Here is a 21,886-nt window from a genome sequence, read left to right as displayed (position 1 = left end):
CAACTTTGTAGGATGTGTGAGTTGAGTTCATGCCTCAAGAAAATGTCACAATTGTTAAATCTCAAGAGTCGCCTCCAGATAATCTAAATTTTAAGTATTGAATGTGTAAGTGACACAGGACTGGTGTTTAAAAACATTTGCATAGGAACTCAATTCGAAACCATCCTGTGGGGCTCAGGCCATTGAGTCAATGTCTCCAGAAGCTCTGGCTCTTCAAACATGAATTCCTCCTGTTTCATTAGTTTGTGCTATTGCTGTGGCTCCCAAGGGGTTACCTTTGGGACAAGAGACTTAACCATGGCATTGAGCTTTCAACTGTGTAGGAAATAAACTCAGAAACACCCATCCTTAATCAAATTTGTTTCACTTCAGGGAAAGAACAGATATGGGGTTCTTAAAAATTAACGAGCGGCATTGATATTGAATTTTAGATTAAATGATTTTACTAAAGCCTCTAAAAAATACCCCTTTTTAGCAGGTCAAAGAGCTCTGCTTCAGAAATGACAGCACAGCCTCCCGGTGAACTGCTTGTGTGCAGTGTCTCTTTTTCTTCTTCCCCTTCCACCTCCTAGAGAAGCTCTTCAGGAGCCTCAGACGGGGGGCTGCTGTGCGGCCAGTTCTAGGGGGACTATTCACATCCGAGTCCATTCACGTGAGTCTCCATCACTATTAGAGGTGCAGGGGTCAGAGAGAAAACTTGTCCTCGCTGTGTAAAAACACAGACAAACCTCTTAAAGAAAGATTTCTCAGTGTCTTCGGTCAGGCTTCCCAGAAGCAGGGCCTGAGACAGTGATTCTGGGGAAAAGGATTTATTGGAGGAGGGCTCTCTGGAGGGGGTGCAGTGTGAGGGAAGCAGCAGACAGGAGAAGAAAACTAAGCAAAGGGGCTGTCTCAGCTGGAGACTAACTTCTCCCTCGTATCCCAGAAGGCTCTGGTCCACCTTGAGGCCAGGCTTCCGGCTTTTTGTGCCCCAGTCAATCATTGGCCACTGACTGTCCTCTGCGGCCAGGAGTAACCTACCAGGCAAGGCAGCTCCATTTGAGCAATGAATACTCACAGCAACTGAGGAAAGAGTGTGCCACCAGTGAAGGGGACCCGGGCAGGGCACCAGCAGCATCCACTACACTTGGGGAAGGAAGGGAAGATCAGAAAAGCAGAGACGGCCTCTCCGAGCAAGCAGCATATAAGCTGAGTCCAGAAGGATAAGTAAGAGCCAGGGTAAGTAAGAGACTTGGAGGAAAAAAGCACGGAGAATGGTGAAGGGAACAGCACTCGCAATGGCCCTGGGGTAGAAAAGAGAATATGGACCTCCTTTCCTCTTCATCCAAGGTGCTCTGGCCTCTGATTCTGGGTTGGAGGGAAGTGTGTAGTGGTATTCCTGTAAGGCAAATGCAGGGCAGGCAAAGAGTTTTGTAATTTGGGCTTCTGCAAAGGACCCAACAGATTTGTGGAAGAAAACATTATGAGTAAGCACTGGGCCCTGAAGATTGCTGGTCTCACCTTTCACGTGCTCTCATCTCTGTACAAAAGTATATTTATCTGTTTTAGGGAGATAAGTGAAGATTTCTTGCCTGGAAACTTTACAAACGTCCAGGAAGGCCAAGCTCTTGGTCTGCAAGGGTGTAGCATCTCCTGTTCTCAAAAGGGTAACATGGGCCATCCCTCCCAGGTATGACATCCTATGTGCCATCTAATGATTTGTGGCACCCAAAACTCAATGAAGATAGAACATAGACAGACAGATAGATGGAAGACCAGGGTGTTCAAATACAGTTTTCTGGCATATGAATTCTGAGACATCAAAACCTCCCTAGGAAAGGAAACTCCTGAAGTGTCTAATGAAGTGGAAGGCACTGGGAAGAACCGACCCTGTGTCCCCTCAGTGTCCCAGCAGGGGGTGTTTGGATGAGCGTATTCAACTCACCAGGAACCGAGCAAGGCAAGTGGCTGCAAAGGGGCAACTGGTAGGTGAGAAGGGCCTCCATTTTGTTTGCAGATAAAAGCTTCCCAGGACATATTTCTTGGATAGTGAATAAAGAGCCCATTGAGGGCTGGCCTCTCACCAGCCACTGTAAAGACAAGCTGAGAAGAGAAGAAACAGAGAAAAAGATAGGATAACAAAGGGGGATAGATCGATTTATGGGCTTAGAGCTCCAAATTTAAACACGAGATATGAGAATTTCAACTAAAGATGGTGATTTGGAGACTAACATATACGAAGGTCCTTAAAAATGCCCCCAAAAACCATCTTGTATTTTAAAAAGAATGAATCCGTGGTAATGCTAGTAAACTGGAATGGCAGTCAGCTGGAGGACATCTTGAAGAAATCCGAGAAGACAGAAAGCAGATAGATCTGACTGATGAAAACAGATCACAGAAAGATGTAGACCAAAACGCTGGAGAAAAGAGGGACCCTTCCCACAGGGGTCCTTTGAGAGCTCCAAGCTCCTAGTCCACAAACATCAAGGACAGAGATGAGACAGGGCACAAGCATGAAGGTAACTGAAATTAATCACAGGCCAAGTCCTCCCCCAAGGTCTGTTTCCTGACTTCACATCTTTCCCCTCTCTCTCTCCTTTGCTCACCAACTCCAGCTTCATTGACCTTCTTTATGTCCTTTTAACACGTGAAGTATCTCCCCAGCTCACTGCCTGTTCACTTGCTGTTTCCTGTCTGGAACAGTCTACCTCCAGACTTTCACATGGTTGGCTTTTCCCTGTCATTCAGGTCTTGGCTCAAACTTTAGCTGCTCAAAGCATTCTTCTCTGATCACAGTATCTAAATGAGATCCCAACCCCAGCCAGTCACATCACCCTGCTTGCTTTCCTTCAGAGCATGTGTGAATCTCTGAAGTTGTCTGACTCATTTATTTCTTTGTTTCTCGTCACCTGAGGACAGAGGCCTTATCTACTTTGTTTATCAGAGTATCTACAGTAGCTGGAACATCAATACAATGCGGTGTTTGTATCAGATAGCTCTTGCTGGGTGATAAACTACCCCAAAACTTAGTGGTCTCAAACAACAACTGCTTATTTAGTTCATGATTTAGATCAGTTAGGCAGTTCTTATCTGCGTGAACTCAGCACAACTCTCCCAGGCTCTGTATCCCAGGCATCCATGGTCAGCTGTAGATTGGCTGCTGGTTGGATAATCTAGGGAAGTCTTTGTCACATGCTATGTGTCTGGCAGGCTGTTGGTCAGAGCAACAGAAGCAAATGGGCCACATGTCTCTTGTCATCCTCTTGGGCTTCTTCACAGGAGTGTTACTTTTTTTTTTTTGAGGAAGATTAGCCCTAACTGCTGCCAATCCTCCTCTTTTTGCTGAGGAAGACTGGCCCTGAGCTAACATCCGTGCCCAGCTTCCTCTACTTTATATGTGGGACGACTACCACAGCATGGCTTGCCAAGCAGTGCCATGTCCGCACCTGGGATCCGAATCGGCGAACCCTGGGCCACCAAAGCGGAACGTACACACTTAACTGCTGAGCCACCGGGCTGGCCCCCAGGACTGTTACTTCTGATAGCTCAGAATTCATATGGAAAAAAATGTATTTTTAACTTTCCTGTCTTTTACTTATTTTGGGTTTCTTTTGAGCAAGATTATCCCTATGCTAACATCAGCCACCAATCCTCCTTTTCTTGCTGAGGAAGACTGGCCCTGAGCTAACATACATGCCCATCTTCCTCCACTTTATATATGGGATGCCTGCCATAGCATGGCTTGATAAGCAGTGCGTAGGTCCACCCCCAGGATCCAAACTGGCAAACCCAGGCCACTGATGTGGAGTGCACGAACTTAACAGCTATGCCGCCAAGCTGGCCCCTTACCTATCTTCTTTATAAGGGCAGCAAGAGACAGCAAGTCCAGTGTGCAAGCGGTTTTCAAGTCTCTCCTTCAGGTCACTGTTCTAGAATCCCAATGAACAAACTAAGCCACAGGGCCAAGCCAGATTCAAGGAGATGGAGAAACAAATGCCACCTCTTGCTAGGAGGGGCTCCAAAGTCACATTGCAGAGGGGCATGGACACAGGATAGACAGAATTTTCAGCCATTTTGGCACTCTTATCATACTGCTCAATATATGTGTGTGTATATATGTGTGTGTGTGTGTGTGTGTATATATATCTATATATATATATGTATGTATGTATATATGATGAATATTTTTGATTTAAAAGACTGCATCTGGGAAAGCTGGGCTAGTTGGACCACATCTCTCTTCCCTGCCCTCCTCCCAAATATATACAGCAGACAGCAGAGGCTTTTGGCCCCCACATAAAAATCCAAGCTGTGCAGGCTAAAGAAAGTGACCTGCTTACATGCAGATGCCTCATCATTTGAGTGTAGGACCATGAATGGGAAGCAAAGCAGAGTTTAAGGAAACTCTGGAACATCCAGCAGGCACCTTAATGAAAAAGGAGAGGCAACACAGCTTTTCTCAAGAAGGAACACATCAAGATAATTCACTGCTCAAGTCAAGTCCTCCCTTTTTTGACTTGCTCTCCACAGCCGCTGACCCCCACAACTCTGAACTGTCATTTTCCAGTTATGACACCAGACCCACCAGTACAGGCTCATCCAGGGAGCAGTTTCTTGGCAGAGAGATCTACACAAATCCAAATGGAACTCCCACCGCTTAACAGCCTAGATCTTTATTCACAAACAAGAACTAACAGCCAAGGGTCAACAAATGTGAAGAGAAAAAATCACATACATGACTCACATTAAGATTAACAAGTAAAATAATTGTGTTTTTAGGAAATAAAGATCATTCAGGAAACAAAACAATGTTAAAAGAGTAAGAAATGACTCTAATGAGATAGGAAAGATGGCACATACAAAAGTAAGAACAGACTGCTGCTGCAAAAAAGGAGTAATCAGAGGATGAAAACGAGTGTCTGGGAATTAAAAATATGTTTGACACTAAAACAATTCAGTGGACAGACTGACTAAGAGAATGGGGATGGTTAACAACATGTCAGTGATCTGGTGATAAAGTCAGTGGAATCTTGCAGACCAGAGCCAAAGGCAGAATGATGGCACGTAGGAGAGAAATGTGAAGCAGCATACATGTCTGCCCTTTCTTTTATCGGGGTTCTGGAGGCAGAGAACAGAGGTAATAAAAGGGAGGAAAAATTCAGTAGAAGATAATTTCCGTGAGACAAAGGCTACAGGGGTTTCTGAAGGCCCCCTCCTTTTTTTTTAAGGAAGATTAGCCCTGAGCTAACATCTGCTGCCAATCCTCCTCTTTTTGCTGAGGAAGGCTGGCCTTCAGCTAACATCCATGCCCATCTTCCTCTACTTTATATGTGTGATGCCTACCACAGCATGGCTTGCCATCGGTGCCATGTCTGCACGCAGGATCCAAATGGGTGCACCCCAGACCACCGAAGTGGAACATGTGCCCTTAACCACTGTGCCACCAGGTCGGCCCAGAAGCCCCTTTTATACGGGCACTAATCCCATTCCTCAGGGCTCTGCCCTCATGACCTAATCACCTCCCAAAGGCCCTACCTCCTAACACCATCCCATTGGGCCTTAGGATTTAACAAAGGAATTTTGGGGAGACACAACAGTTAGGCCACAGCAACGGGGCCAAAGAAAATGGTGTCATGAACTTTGCTTTGGGCATCAGAAATACTAGAAAAAGGAGGTGCTATTTCTGTTCCACTGTGAAGGACAAATATCAATTCCCACTGAGAGGCAAGGCATTACAGGCAGAAGGAAGAGAATATGAGCAGAAGTAGAAAGGTCTGAAATTTCCTGACAGGTTTGGAGAAAGAGATCAATAGTTTAGTGTGGCAAGAGTCTGAGATCTATGGCAGGAAGTGAATACACATGAATCTGAAATGATAGGATTGTACCAGATTGTAAAGAGCTCACATGCTATTCTGAGAGGCTTTTCTACCTGACACTATACATAGTTGGGAACCCTTGGAGAATTTTATGCAGCAGAGCGACATATTCACAATCTACTTAGCTCAGAATCATGAATAGCAAGTGGGTACTTTCTGATGAGCCATTCCCCAGACTCACCTAGATGTAAAAACTCAAGAGTAGACAGAGAATTTCAATAGCACTAGGAACCAGAAATATTTCACCATTACCTGCTAGAAAACCGGAAGATCTTCCATGAGTTAAACCTTTAAAGCTTACAGTAGACTGGTGGAACCATTCATGGTAAAATATTTCAAGAAATGTCACAAACATAGACTTTCTTTCATCAGAGCGAAGGAATTCAAATTTCCCTCAGTATGGAAACTATTTAGTAGAGGATTCAGAGTCTTTAACACCCTCATCCAGCATCAGTCGTGAGCTGAAACGTGCACGTGGAAGGAAAGGAGCTGTGGGGCGGCCATGGTGAAGTTGTAGCTTTTAGCCACGAATGCAGAAACAGCCCATCCAGGAATGAGTTTTAAATACTGTACAAAGACAATAAGGCAGTGGTATCTCAATATCTCTTCTTAGACATCAGGTGATTATTTTAAAGAATGAGTGACTTTTTAAACTAGAAAGTTTCATGACACTTGGCTTAAACTAGATATCTGGCGGCCAGCCCCAGTGGCCTAGTGCTTAAAGTTTGGCACACTTTGCTTCGGTGGCCCAGGTTCGGTTCCCAGGTACGGACCTACACCACCCATCTGCCATGCTAATGGCAGCTCACATACACACCCACAAAAAACCAGTGACATCCGTCATCATGGTGGAGTGAGCTCTTCCCTTAGACTCCCTCCCGAAGACACAATGCAAAGGACATTCATAAACCAACAGAGAACATTCAGACAACACAACAGACGTCTGAGAGACCCAGGCAGCCATACATTTGAAGGTGGAGATGCTGTACCCCCAGGAGGAAGTGGAAGGAGGTAAGGGGATCTCATCTTCCTCCTTGATGGTGATCTAGGGCACAGGACTGCATGTGGCTCTGTGAGGAGAGCGGGGAGGGGAAGCTCTCCGCAGGAATACCTTTACTCTTGGAGCTGCCTACAGCTGTGGGAAAGCCCCACACAGAGGAGGCCAAGGAATTGCAGGGGCATCTTTCTCAAGCAAGCACCCCAGGGGGGGAGACAGCAAGGGCAGAGCAGAATGCCCCCAGGATTCTGCTTGCAAAACAAAGCACCTCTCCCTCCACCTGACACACCAGCTCAGCCAGAGGAAGGGACTCCTACCAGAGTGCATGCACATACATTTCTAAAGCAGCAGCAGTGAGTGGGCAATGGCAGACATACCCAGTCAGCATAGATTCCAAAGGACAGGCACAGATGCCAGGGATCGCAGTGGGCTCAGAATACACAGCTCTTGCCCCTCCCACTGGTAGCACGTAGAATCTGCGATCAGATACTTCCACTAAGGGGAAGCACTAATCCACCCCCTGAAATAGTACAAAAAGACACTTTAATACTCCAGACCAGAAGGAAAATGACAAGCACCCAGAAATCAATCTTGTCCTGAAGGCACAAAAATTTACAATCTAAATGAAAGACAATTCAAAATAGCTATCATTAAAAAACTCAATGAGTTACAAGAAAACTTGGGAAAGCAGTTCAATGAAATCAGGAACAAAATTTAATGAACAGACAGAATTCTTCACAAAAGAGACTGAAACTATAAATAAAAACCCATCAGAAATGTTGGAGATGAAAGACACAATGAATGAGATAAAGAAAAATCTGGAGCCCTTGAATAACAGGGCTGATTTATGGAACACAGAAGCAGCAGCTTGGAGGACAGAAATATAGAAATGCTTCAGAAGAAGGAGGTGGAACTATGATAAAAAAGAAATGAAAAAATTCTCCCAGAATTATCTGACTCAATTAGGAAATGCAACAGAAGGATTATAGGTATGCCAGAGGAAGAAGGGAGGGAGAAAGGAACAGAAAGCTTGTTCAAAGAAATAATAGCTGAGAACTTCTCAAACCTGGGGAAGAAACTGGATTTACAAGTAAAAGAAGCTAACCGAGGGGCTGGCCCCATGGCCGAGTGGTTAAGTTCGCGCGCTCCGCTGCAGGTGGCCCAGTGTTTGGTTGGTTTGAATCTTGGGCGCGGACATGGCACAGCTCATCAAAACCACGATGAGGCGGTGTCCCACATGCCACAACTAGAAGGACCCACAACTAAGAATATACAACTATGTACTAGGGGGCTTTGGGGAGAAAAAGGAAAAAAATAAAATCTTAAAAAAAAAAAAAAGCAGCTAACCGAACTCCTAATTGTATCAATGTAAAAACACCTTCTCCAAGGCATATGTTAGTGAAACTGGCAAAAGTAAATGACAAAGAAAAAATATTAAGGGTAGCAAGGCAGGAGAAAATAACCTACAAAGGAACCCCTAGCAGGCTTTCACCGAATTTCCCAGCAGAAACCTTACAGGCTACGAGAGAACAGAACAATATCCTCAAAATTCTGAAAAACAGAAACTTTCAGCCAAGAAGACTCTATCCATCGAAATTATCCTTCAGATATGATGGAGAAATAAAAACTTTCCCAGATAAACAAAAGCAGAGGGATTCATTGCCACAAGACTCCCTCATACAAGAAATGATCAAGAAGGCCCTCATATCAGAAAGAAAAAGAAAGGGTTTAAAAAGCCTTGAGCAAAGAGATAAATAGGCAGATAAAATCAGAAAACTGCAGTTCTCTATCAGGACAGGATAGCAACCAATTATAATATTGAAGATAAAGGAAAGGAACACCTCAAAAATAACTGTAATCTCATCATTTTAATCACAAACTCACATCAGAAAACGGAAGTTACAACAAAAGCAACTTAGAAGGGGATGAAGAAAGGAATGGAACCTGCTTTAGACTAAGGAAAGAAGAGGCCATCAGGAAATGGAGATTTTTTAGATAAACCTCATGGCGACCACTAAACAAACAATCAGAACAGAGACACAAAGGATACATACGGAGAAAATCATCCTAGAGAACTACCAAACTAAACTGGTAGTCTGAAATACAAAGGACAAGAAACAAGGGAAATACAGAACGACCAGAAAACAAGTGATAAAATGGCAGCAGTAAGCCCTCATAGATCAATCATCACTCTAAATGTAAATGGATTGAATTCTCCAATCAAAAGAGAGAGAGTGTAGGCCCGGGCCAGTGGCTCAGCAGTTAAATGCACATGTTCTGCTTTGGCGGTCCAGGGTTCGCCAGTTAGGATCCCAGGTGTGGACATGGCACAGCTTGGCAAGCCATGCTGTGGTAGGTGTCCCACATATAAAGCAGAGGAAGATGGGCACGGATGTTAGCTCAGGGCCAGTCTTCCTCAGCAAAAAGAGGAGGATTGGCAGCAGATGTTAGCTCAGGGTTAATCTTCCTCAAAAAAAAAAAAAGAGAGAGAGAGAGTGGTGGGATGGATTAAAAAATAAGACCCAACATTATGTTGCCTCCAGAAAACAGATCTCAGCTCTAAAGACAAACAAAGGCTCAGAGTGAACTGATGGAAGATGAGACTCCAAGCTAATGGCAAACAAAAGAAGCAGGTGTTGCCGTCCTTAGACAAAACCGACTTCAAGATTAAACAAGCAATGGAGTGACATCAGCATCATGGTGGAGTGAGCTTGCCCAGCACTCTCTCCCCTCCAAGATACAATAAAAAGGAGCAACCCTATTCCAAAAGAAAATCCCCTAAAAGCACAAAAATCCTCGGAGAGTCACGGCAGCCACACGACAGAGGGTGGAGAGTCTGGAGCCCTGCCTCAGAGGAGCTGGCACAGGGTAAGAGAGAACTCTGCTCCCTCCCCTAAAGACCGTGGTCACTGCCAGGGAGGCTCCATGACAGAAGGAGTGGGGGAGGGGTTGCGCGTCTGTGGAATCACCCAGGACTCCCTAGGGCCCTTGCGGCCTAAAGGGAAGCCCTTTAACAGGGCAAAAGCTTTCACTCAGGGGTGACCTCATCAAGCCAAGACCACAGGAGACGAGATAGCAAGAGCTGATCGGGAAACCCTGGACTGCATGCAGGAAAAAGTGCCCTGCCCCTGACCCGCACTGCGCGGGGCCATCTCCGCTGAAGGTGGAGGGCTCAGAATACACGGCTCTCGACCCCCATCCATTGGCAACATGCTGTAACTGCAACAAAATACTATCACAATGGGAAAAAGACTCATCCTTCCAGCATCAGGCAATTCATCAAATCTCCAGACCAGAGAGAAAATAAGCACCCAGAATTCAGTCCTGAGGATGCAGAAATAAGTAAACTAAGCAACAATGAATTCAAAAGAGCTATTGTCAAAAAACTCAATGAGGTAAAAGAGAATACAGAGAAACAATTCAACGAGTTCAGGAGCTAGTCCACAAAACAGATTGACACTATAAAGAAGAATCAATCAGAAATATTAGAGATGAAAGACACAATGGAAGCTATAAAACAAAATACAGATTCCCTGAATGCTCGTGTGGACACCACAGAGGAGCGACATGTTGAAATGCTCCAGACAGAGGAGGAGAGAGAACTGAGACTAAAAAGAAATGAAGAAAGTCTCTGAGAAATATCCAACTCAATGAGAAAATACAACATAAGAATTATAGGTATTGAAGAAGGTGAAGATAAGGAGAATAGAGCAGAAAGCGTGCTCACAGAAATAACAGCAGACAACTTCCCAAATCTAGACAATGAGAGGCAAACCTGTCTGGAGGAAGCCTTCAGATCTCCTAGATGTGTCCAAGTAAAAAGACCTACTGCAAGGCATATAGTAGTAAAAGTGGCAAAAATGAATGACAAAGAAAGAATACTCAGGGCAGCAAGGCAGAAGAAAATACCCTACAAAGGAACCCCTATCAGATAAGCAGACTTCTCTGCAGAAACCTCACAAGCTAGAAGAGAATGGAATGACATATCCAAAATTTTAACAGATAAAAATCTTCAGCCAAGTATACTCTAGCCAGCAAAAACATCCTTCAGATATGAGGGAGAAATTAAAACTTTCCCAGACAAACAATGCTAAGGGACTTTGTAGCCATGAGACCCATCCTCCCACACCAAGAAATCCTCAAGAAGGCCCTCATACCTGAAAAAAATGACAAAGGGGAGAGGGGGGGTCACAAAACACAGAGTAAGGAGACCAACAGATAGACAGGATCAGAACAGGATAGCAAATATTCAACTACAGCATTAGGCTAAAGGGAAGGAATACATCAAAAACAAAGACAATCTTGTCACTTGAACCACAAACTCATGACACAAGTTGGAATAAGATATGAGAATAATAACTTAGGAGGCGAGGTGGAAAGGGACTGAATCAGTTTAGACCAAGGAAATAAGAGGTCATCAGAAAAGGGACTATGTTATGCACGAGATTCTGAATACAAACTTCAGGGCAGCCACTAAACTAAAAAGCAGAACAGAGACACAAAAAAGAAATAAGGAAAAAACAAAGACATACAGCATAAAAAACGGCATAATTCAATGGGTAGACCAAAACGCACAGGATGAGAAACAAAGGAAATGCAGGAAAACTGGAAAACGAGTGATATAATGACAGCATTAAGCCGTCATACATCAATAATCACCTTCAATGTAAATGGACTGAACTCTCCAATAAAAAGACACAGAGTGGCAAGATGGATTAAAGAACAAGATCCAATAATTTGTCGCCTCCACAAAACTCATCTCGGCTCCAATGACAAGTACAGGCTCAGAGTGAAGAAGTGGAAGACGAGACTCCAAGCTAACAGCAAACAAAAGAAAGCAGATGTCGCAATACTTACATCAGGCAAAGTAGACTTCAAGACAAGGCAGGTAAAGAGTACAAAGAGGGGCAGTATACAATGATCAAAGGGACATTCCATCAAGAAGAATAATAACACTTATAAATATCTATGCACCCAACACAGGAGCAGCAAAGTCCGTAAAGCAACTGTTAACAAACCTAAAAGAAGATATTAAAAATAACACAAGGGAGGATGGAAGACTTCCTAACACATTCTACAAGGCCAGCATCACTCTGATACCAAAGCCTGAAAGGGACAGCACAAAAAAGGGGAACTACAGGCTAATATGGCTGATGAACATAGATGCAAAAATTCTCAACAAAATTTTGGCAACCTGAATTCAGCAATACGTCAAAAGGATCATACATCATGATCAAGTGGGATTCATACCAGGGACACAGGGATGGTTCAACATCCGCAAAGCAATCAATGTGATACACCACATCAACAAATTGAAGAATAAAAACCACATGATCATCTCAATAGATGCAGAGAAAGCACTTGACAAGATCCAATAGCCATTTATGATAAAAACTATGAAAAAAAATAGGGATACAAGGAAATTACCTCAACATAATAAAGGCCATATATGACAAATCCACAGCCAATATCATACTCAATGGGCAAAAGCTGAGCGCCATCCCCCTGAGAACAGGAACGAGACAAGGATGCCCACTATCATCACTCTTATTCAACATAGTACTGGAGGTTTTGGCCAGAGCAATTAGGCAAGAGAAAAGAATAAATGGAATCCAAATAGGGAGTGAAGAAGTGAAACTCTCACTGTTTGCACATGACATGAGCTTGTATATAGAAAACCCCCCAAAATCCACTGGAAAACTAATACAAATAATTAACAACTACAGTAAATTTGCAGGGTACAGAGTCAACTTACAAAATTCAGTTGCTTTTCTATATTCCAACAACAAACTTACAGAAAGGGAACTCAAAAATATAATTCCATTTGCCAGCGTACCTAAAAAAATTAAGTACCTAGGAATAAATTTAACCAAGGAAGTGAAGGACTTATACAAAGAAAACTATAAGACATGAGTGAGAGAAATTGATAGTGACTTAAAGAGATGTTAAGAGACTCCTTGCTCATGGATTGGAAGAATAAACATAGGTAAAACGTCCATACTACACAAAGCAATCTACAGATTCAATGCAATCCCTATCAGCATCCCACTGACATTCTTGACGGAAACAGAGCAAGGGATACTAAAATTCATACGGGGCAAAGACCTCGAATTGCTAAGGCAATCCTAAGAAAAAAGAACAAAGCTGGAGGTATCACAATCCCTGACTTCAAAATGTACTACAAAGCCATAGTGACCAAAATGGCATGGTACTGGTACAAAAACTGGCACACAGATCAATGGAACAGAACTGAAAGCCCAGAAATAAAACCACACATCTATGGTCAGCTAATCTTTGACAAAGGTGCCAAGAACATACAATGGAGAAAAGACAGTCTCTTCACTACTATCTCATGACTACGTACTTAAGCAAAGAACTGGAAATCAATGATTCAGAGAGACTTATGTACCCCTATGTTCCTTGCAGCATTATTCACAACAACCAAGACACGGAAGCAAACCAAGTGCCCATCAACTGACAACTGGATAAAGATGTCATATACGTGCATACACACACACACATATATATATTTATACACACACACACACACACAATGCAATACTACGCAGCCATAAAAAAAGACAAACTTGTCCCATTCACAACAACGTGGCTGGAACTTGAGGGTGTTATGTTAAGTGAAATAAGCCAGACAGAGAAAGGCAAACACCATGTGATTTCACTCATCCGTGGAAGGTAAACACACGAACAAAGAGAACGGTTTACTGGTTACCAGAGGGGAAGATGGGAGGGAGCTGGGTACAGGGGTAAAGGGGCACACTGATATGGTGACGAACAAATTATAACGGACCACTGACATTTCACAATGTTATAAACCCTTTTGACCTCAATTAGAAAAAAAGAGGAAGACTGGCGTCGGATGTTAGCTCTTCATCAGCAGAAAGAAATAAAAATAAAAAAAATAAACTAGAAATGTGGCTCAAGGCTGTGCACATCACCGAGTTCTCCAACGTCAGAGCAGGAACAAGGAAAAGATCACACAGCAACCTGATAGGAACTAAGTAGAAATTACGTCTAACTAATAGGAAAAGGCTGTCCATTTCTCGCTCCTCCATGAATACGCCGACATGGAAATCAGAACATATATCTCAGCCATATGTCTTTGTCTTATTTTTCTTCAAGACTGTACAGCATGAACATAGAAATGTTCAGCTGAAGAGTCCTTGAAAGACTTCTATTTGAGGAAACAGAACTATATTTTAGAAAGTTTCTGCTGTGTTTGTGTTCTCAGGAAAATTCAGGAAACTGTTTGCTCTATGAAGCAAGAAACGAAAACTTGTATAAGTTGAGGGACTGAGATGTAAAGGGAAAGGGTGGTAAGGGAGAAATAGACAAAAAGATAAAGAGGAAGTATTTGGGAAAGAATAAAATTTCCCTTGAGATTACATGCAGCTTAGAAACAATCAAGATCAGTTTTTACATCACTGGGAATTGAATCAATGATGTTGAAGCCATTCTTGAGAAACTCTCTCAGAAAGAAGGAGATAAAGGAAAAGAGAGAAAATAAGAAGAAGATTCCAGAGATGGAAAAAGATTTTCAATAGAAGAATGATTGGCATGTCTGAGGGAGAGAGCAGAGCAGATGAGAAAAATAATCTTTAAACACATCTCAGAAAAAACTTTCTGCAACTCAAGGAGGGCCCCGATCATCAAAAGGAACACATCAGATATGAGGACAAATTCATGAGAAAAAAATATGACCATAACACATATTGAGAAAGTTTTGGAACTTCAAGAATAAATAAAATTCTCTAGGGATTTAGGAAGAAAGAGAAAAAAAGGTCACATTGGAATCAGACTGCTCATCTGCAATTCTAGGATACATGGAGCAATGAGTGTGGACAGAGATGAGGGACAAAACTGTGTGAGATAAGCATTCGATACCCAATCTCTCACCCATGAGCGAAGACAAAAACAAAAGGATTTACACTAATGTGCAAAGACTCCCAAGATACACTATTCCATCTAGCAACAATACTAGAAACACAGTTAAAAGATGAGTCAGACTCAGAAAAAATATGAGCAACACGTAAAATAGACAAATGGTTAATATCCACACTGAAGAAGGAGCTCCCAAAACCCAACTAAGAAATTGCTAAGGGGTAGGAATAAATAATTGACTGAGAAAGAAATACAGATGACCAATAGGCAGCAAGGACACAATCCATCAATTAAAAATGAAACTGGCATCGAAATACCATCGGATCAAGAAAACAACAGAAAGAACATCACGTGTGGGAAAGGCCTGTGAAAATCAATACCGGGAAGAACTCTGGGAGAGCCTTCAGGGTCTGGAAGATCAAGACAGCTCCCTGAATCCAAAACTCTCCACAGTCATACAATCGACCTCCTCCAAATCATACAGTCAACAAGGAGAACCAACGAAGCCACATAGAAGCAAGCCTGTAGTGTCACAAGATGACCAAGACGACCACAACCTTCAAATGACCTGCAAGTTCAGAAAGAAATGCCGACTTCCAGCCCAGCTCCGACCACGACTGAAAGCCTTTGGCAGAGTGGAGGATTGCAAGGTTTAAGACTCCATGGAAAGGACAAGGTCATGGAGGAATCAGATAAAACACATCAAACCACCCTCAAAAGAGGAAGTCCAACACTACCTGCTGAAATACGCAACACAGGCGAAGGACTCGGTAGTCCTGGGCACTGGTCACGAGCACGCTGCTGCAAGGGGAAAGGCTCTGGAGGTGGCAGCCTTGGAGAAGCACTGCTTCCAAGGGAGAACCAGAAATTGGCAAAAGAGGCGGTGCTCCTCCGAGACGGGGCCATAAGGAAAGAGGATGGAAGGAAAGAAAAAAGAAATAGGAAGGATTTTGCACAAAGGAAAGAGAAACAAAATATACCCCTTAATTCCCGATTGCGTTATGTTTAAAGAAACTGCGCTTCACCATCCTGACAGAAGTGGGCTCTCTCACACTAGGAACCCTGTCCATACAACATCCAGGAACAGGAAAAAAAAATTCCATACAAAGTTACTGTAAGAAGAAAAACTGAATCATAACATTTCAGTCGTTCAAAATTTCTCCTCTGCTCCTCCAAAAACATGAAGGAGAAAAAATACAGCACAACACTCCACATTCAATTATTTCAAACACGCATTGGAAGATGTTAAAAAAAGAAAAACAAACATCTAGAATTAGAAAGCCACATATTAAGGCAGAAACGGACACAGCACAGAAATACCGTGAGATCCGATCAATTTCTTTTAAAAGGCAACAACAAATAAACTAAAACTAGAAGGTGCCTTAACAATCCCGTACAAGAGGGAGAGCTGCACTCCTCAGAACCCATCGAGACCAACGTTACTCTCCTTCACGTCTGTCCTTCCAGCAAGACTTGGTTCCAAGGAGCCAAGACCATGTGTGCCGCTTCAGCGCCCGACTCCCGGGCACCGCATCCCCGGGCTGGCCCCGTGCCCGGCACACACCGCACGTTCGATGAACGTGAGCGCACGAAGAGACCCCTCGCTCCGCGCGCCCCACAGCTGTCGCGCGACCTGACGGGCACCTCTTGGCGCAGAAGCCTATTCCTCAGATACAGGCTAGGCTCGCCTCGCCTCCCACCAGCCCCCAGGCCCACGCCCCACGCCCCCAGGCACCTCTCCCAGATGGAGTCATCTTCACAGGCGCCCTGGTCGTCTGTGTCGAGCGAGGAGGAAGACCCGGAGCTGAAGGAGGGCCTCCTCAGGCTAGCGGCCGTGGCCGTGGAGGGCCCGGGCTGCTGTGCCCACCGGGGACACGGAGCGGTGTCCACGGACGCCGGCGGAACGGACGAGCCCAGCCCCGGAGAGAGTAGCGGAGCGCGACCGGACTCCGCTGGGCTCGGCTCGCAGGTGCGGCTCACGGACGCCTCCCAAGACGGCGGCCCAGCAGCAGCGTGCTCCTGGGCGCCGCGGCCCAGATGCTCCCAGGCCGTTGCCCCGCCCCCTCTGGCAGTGGACTGTGGACAGGGACACCCTCCTGGCAGAACTCCTGGGGCCCCGTCCACACGTTTCTGACCTTCGCGGAGTGGGAAGGTGCGCTGACAGGGACGCAGGGTCCCCGCTACGCTTGTTCTCAGGGAACTGCAGCCTCGGGTTCCTCCAGAGGCCGCGGAGATTCTTACGGCTGACCAAGAACTTTTAGACAGAAAAGCATGAAACAGTATGTCTGAATTACAACTGAGCTGATGACCACCAAGGCAATGCAGAGAGTGTCATGAGGACATATAACAGGGGCAAGATCTTGACTGCAGGTGTCAGAAAGGCCTCCTTGAGGGATCCATATCTGAGAGAAACCAAAAAACCATGGAGTCATCTTTGACTCCTCAGTCTCCCCCACATCCAGTCAGCACATAATATCAGCTCATTTGCTCTTCAAAATGGACCCAGAATCTGACGGACTCTCAGAACTTGCTCTGCTACCATCCTGATCCAAGCCACAACATCTCTGACTTGGAATATTCCAGTACCACTCACTCATCTCCCTTTTCTAGCCTTGTCTCCTACAGTCTATTCTCCACAGAGAAGCTGACGTGATCCTGTGAAAACTCAAGTCACGTCACCTCCTTCTCCAGTTCAAAATCCTCCAATGGTGCCTACCTCAGAGGAAAAGTTAGGGCCTTACAAGAGCCTACAGCATCTGTACCCACGGCCACCCAGATTCCATCTGCTACTCTTCTCCATCTCACTCAGGCTGGCCTTGTGGCTCCTGGAACAGGGGAGGCCAGCTCCTGCCTCAGGGCCTTTCTGCTCTCTGTTCTCTCTGCCTGGACACCATTACCCCATATATCCACAGGACTCACTCCCTCACCCTCCACAAGTCTTTCCCCAGCATTAACTTCATTGGGGCCTTCCCTGGCCATCCCATCTCCAGTCACAACTCCTTCCAACACTCCTACTGCATCTATCACCACCTGACATGCCAAATATTTTCCTTATTGTCTTTCTGGCTGTCTCCCTCCTGGAATAAATGCTGCCTAAGAGCTCCAGTTTTGTCTGTTTTGTTCACTTCTGTATCCATGCTAGAACACTGTCTCCAGAAACTGAGTAGGCACTCAAAAAAGAGTGTTGAGTGGCTGCCTCCATCTGAGAGATGACGTGGAAGCACTGCGGCAGGGAGGGTGGGAGAAAGCATTGCGGGAAGAGGGAACAGTGTGCTGACAGGCGCCAAGGGAGGCAGGAACAGGGCACATTTGAAGAACAGAAAGGATCCCTTAGGGAAGGGGGGAGTGGTGTGAAGGGAGGCTGGAGAAGTAGGACAGAGCAGGCAGGGCTGTGGAGACCACATAAGGAACTTTGGTCTTTTTACAGCAGCCACAAGAAACTAGTAAACTAGGGAGTGACAGGATAAAATATACCCTCTACAAACCTCTGGATTCACTATGAGATATGGGTTTGGAGGAGGGAAGAGTGACTCGGGTCCTCAGTCACCAGACTAGTGCCATAGCTCAGACCACAGGTGATCTTAGCTTGAACTGAGATGGCGGAAGCACAGGTGGAGAAAAGGAGGTAGGTTCCAGAAATATCGAACAAATAAAATCAACAGGTCTGGGTGACTGATCACATAAGGTGGTACACCAAAGGGCAGTTCCAAGCTGACTCCTACATTTGGTCCTTGGGAACTGAATGAACAACGGCCCCATTCACTGGGTTTTGGGGTGGGGTAACAAGGAGGAGAACACGTGAAGATGATGTGAGAGCACAGTTTTGGAAATCATGAATTGGAGATCATTCTGAGACATCCTAACGGATCTTCCCAACTGGCAGTGGGTATCCAGGTGGCATGATCAGATGATGAAAGGTGTGGTGTGTCATGCAATGTCCTGTAGGCTTTTACCTCATGGCTGATGGGGCATCAAAGGTTGTAACTGACAAAGTGATAGGATAAGATTTGTGATTCTGCTAAATCACCCTGGCCACAGCATGATCACTGGGGTGGGGGAGGGGGTTAGACCAGAAGCAGGTCCAACACCAAGGCCGTGGTGCAATAGAGCAGGTGAGAGAACAGACCTGAGCAAGGGCTGCAGCGGTGGGCAAGGGAAAGAGCACAGACCTTCCCTCTGTCACCGCCCCATCTCCCCCGCAGCTGCTGGGAGTTTCCTACAACACACCCCAGATCATGTCAGTTCTTCCACTTAAAACCCCTCACGACCTTCCATTAGCCTTGACACCTTCTACATCTCATTCTCTGACAACCTCAATGGAATTCTCTCTTGCCACCCATTCCCCCACCCGATGTCAACGTCTCCTGACACACTATTCTGCTTCAATCTGCATCCTGTTTAGCTCATGCTGTTTTCTCCTGCCTGGCAAACACCTATTTATCTTTTTAAAACTCACTTCCTCCTCTGTGAAAAGAAGAAAAGCAGTGCTGACATCCAGGAGCTGGTCCGGTACCATGAGCCAGGCTTTCCTGTTGTTAGAAGCTGGCCTCGTGCTCACACAAGCCATGCTGTTCACCTGTTGGACATAAACTTCTCACAGACACCAGCACAAGGTCACGCTGCAACAGGGATGACGTGAGACAAAACAAGACCACTTCATCATTTTGCCTAAACAGACAAACACAAGGCCGTCGTGCCATCCAGAAAATACCAAACATCCCTCTCTCCTGACTGCAGCGAGCAACTGTGGCTTCTTTATGAATTACGGCGTTTGTCTCACTCTAGTCACAACTCCTTCTAGAAAGGATTGATTGAGCTACACGATCACAGAATTGTCCCTGCCTCCTCTCAGCACCCAGTCCAGAGCAAATCCCTGCTTCCTTGAACCCTCCCCAAACTATCCAACCAAAGCCCAAATCCTGTAAGTTCTTTCTAACGCCCTCATCCTGATAGGCTCCAGAGTTCCCTATGATGTGAGGCCTCCCTCATTACAAAGAGTAATTAAACCCAACTGGTTTACCTACTGATGTGCTTCTGGTGGTCTTTGCTGGAGGACATGGCAACTCTAACAGTAGGATAGGTTGGTTAAGTTTCTTGGAGGAAGTGAATGGAGTTCCAATCTGAAGGCTTCTATTTTCTATGTTAAGCGTACTCAAAACATCACCCATATTATTTTGAGAATGAAGGGTTGGGGGGAATAAATCAGAAGTTTGTGGAAAACGTCTGAATTATATATTCTGGAGCATGGGAGAGTGACTTGACAAGAGAATCCTACTAGAATGGTCAGGCTCTGTGAGGGCATAGGTGAGGTGGGGTGATATGAACTCAAAGTAGTACCCAGCTTCCCCGCTCTGAGTCCTAGCTCCAGTACTCAAGACAAAAACGGGTAGTTTGGTTTTGGGTTTACTGGGACTGAAGGGCAAGGGAGAGGAAGGCATTGCCAAGAGAACTAATCATGGATAGACTATGATAGACTATCATGGATAGTCCAAGCTCAACTGAGAGGTAACAGCATAGAGGAAGCATCTAAAGGATAGAGTACACCATGGAGGGCCTGAGGAAAAATATGCTGAGGGCCTAGCTGAATTAAGTGACCAAGCAAGCTGGAAAGAAGAGATCAGGGCTGGAGGGTGCTGCACTGCTCATGTGTGAGGTGGTGCAGCATCAGGATGCAAATCCAGGGTATTATGGTGGGAGTGGGGACAGGTGGATGAGAAGAGGTCAGCAGTACAGATGAGGTATTGAAGAAAATGAGTACCCCGTGTGCAGGCTCAGTCCTCCGCATGCACACTGAAGTCAACTAGGATGACAGCAAGAATTGAGGCAGAGAGGAAAGCTGTGGGCCAGGAGATCAAGTCTTCAATGAAATAGGGGACTAATTAGGCAGAAAAGAGTAATGAGGAGGAGAGGATGATCCAGCTGGGGACTATGGATCTCAAAGAAATGGTGTGGGAGGACAAAGAGCAGAGAGGACATAAATCTCGTACCCCCTAATCCTGAGATCTGCAGGCACCACTTGACGGGGCTTCAAGAAAAGGATATTCCGTAGGAAGGGCCAGGGCCAAGGCAAAGAGAGGGAGGGAAGGGCTAAGAAGAGGCTGAGGAAATAGAGGAGGCTGGCGATTATGGAGTGGTAATTTCGAGGACAATGTGAGGCTTTGGGGGGGTCAGTGTTAAAAAAATTAAAAGAGTGGAGAGCTGACTTAGGGTCGCAGCATGATGGGAAGATAAGGAGACGAGAGAATGGGGAGTGGGGAGAATTTAGCTATCATGGTAAGCACTCAACAGATATCTGCTGAAACAAGTGGAATTATTAGGCATAAATCTAGTGTATCCAATCTGAAGAGTCCTAACTATCAGACTGTAGGAGTGACAGCACGAGGTCATGATGATGATGACGGTGATGGTGATGGCGACGGTGATGGTTTGAGGATGATGGGGGTGGTGGTCATGACAATAACTACCAAACTTGAACACCTACTGTGTGCCAAGTACTGTTGGAAGCACTCCACATTTAATCCTCACAACCCCCATGAAACAGATGACCTCAATAGGGTCCCCAGATGGGCTCTGTACCAAAGGAGGGATAAAATGAAAACAGAAGTAACAGAAGTGTAGAAGTGGCGGATCTTGTCAAGATGGCGGTGTAAGCAGACTCTGAACTCATCTCCTCCCATGAACGCAACCAGGTTACAATTATTTTTGGAAAAATTACCCTGTATAGAAAACTGAAAACTGGATAAAAAGAACCCCCACAACAAGGGACAGTCCTGACAAAGGCAGAAGGGCCAGAAATTCCAGCTGGAGAGAAAAAAGTCACCTTTGGGAGCAGTGGAGTTTCTCAGCTGGCCAGGAGAGAGCCACCCTAGGGTATGCAGCCCTCCCGGGAGGGGTGAGGTCCAAAGCAGGGGCCAATACTACTAAAAGCATCCTTTAGACTCAGCACAACTGAGACGAGGGTCTTAGTATCTGGCTTCGCTGGCTATTAACTGCAGCAGGGAATACCCCCAGAAAAGCTATCAGATGAAAACTGAAAAGACTCGGGTCTTAAAGGGCCCATGCACAAACTCACCCGTCTCAGCAAACTAAAATCACCAGAGAGAAGGCTGACAGTCCTTTGGTGAAAACAGACTCA

General features: G+C 45.2%; 1 protein-coding gene across 5 annotated transcripts in view; it reads right to left on the bottom strand.

Annotated features, from left to right (window-relative positions):
- The window catches only part of LOC102149614 (ATP-binding cassette sub-family D member 2-like), a 58,385-nt gene that overhangs the window by 7,568 nt on the left and 28,931 nt on the right, over window positions 1-21,886 (bottom strand). Inside the window, exons 8-9 of one of the 5 annotated variants that reach the window (XM_070259355.1) lie at window positions 7,230-7,372; window positions 6,108-6,422 (exon numbers count right to left, since the gene is read on the bottom strand). The exons of the other annotated variants lie outside the window; for them this stretch is intronic. Coding sequence (XP_070115456.1) covers window positions 7,361-7,372 — 12 coding nt within the window. The 3' untranslated portion in view covers window positions 6,108-6,422; window positions 7,230-7,360. The remainder of the gene's footprint in view (window positions 1-6,107; window positions 6,423-7,229; window positions 7,373-21,886) is intronic. 5 annotated transcript variants of the gene reach the window in all.

Source organism: Equus caballus, unplaced genomic scaffold (assembly GCF_041296265.1).
Source record: "Equus caballus isolate H_3958 breed thoroughbred unplaced genomic scaffold, TB-T2T haplotype1-0000019, whole genome shotgun sequence".
NCBI lineage: Eukaryota > Metazoa > Chordata > Mammalia > Perissodactyla > Equidae > Equus > Equus caballus.
The sequence above is the reverse complement of the archived record's forward strand: the minus strand, read 5'-3'. Positions and strand labels throughout refer to the sequence as shown.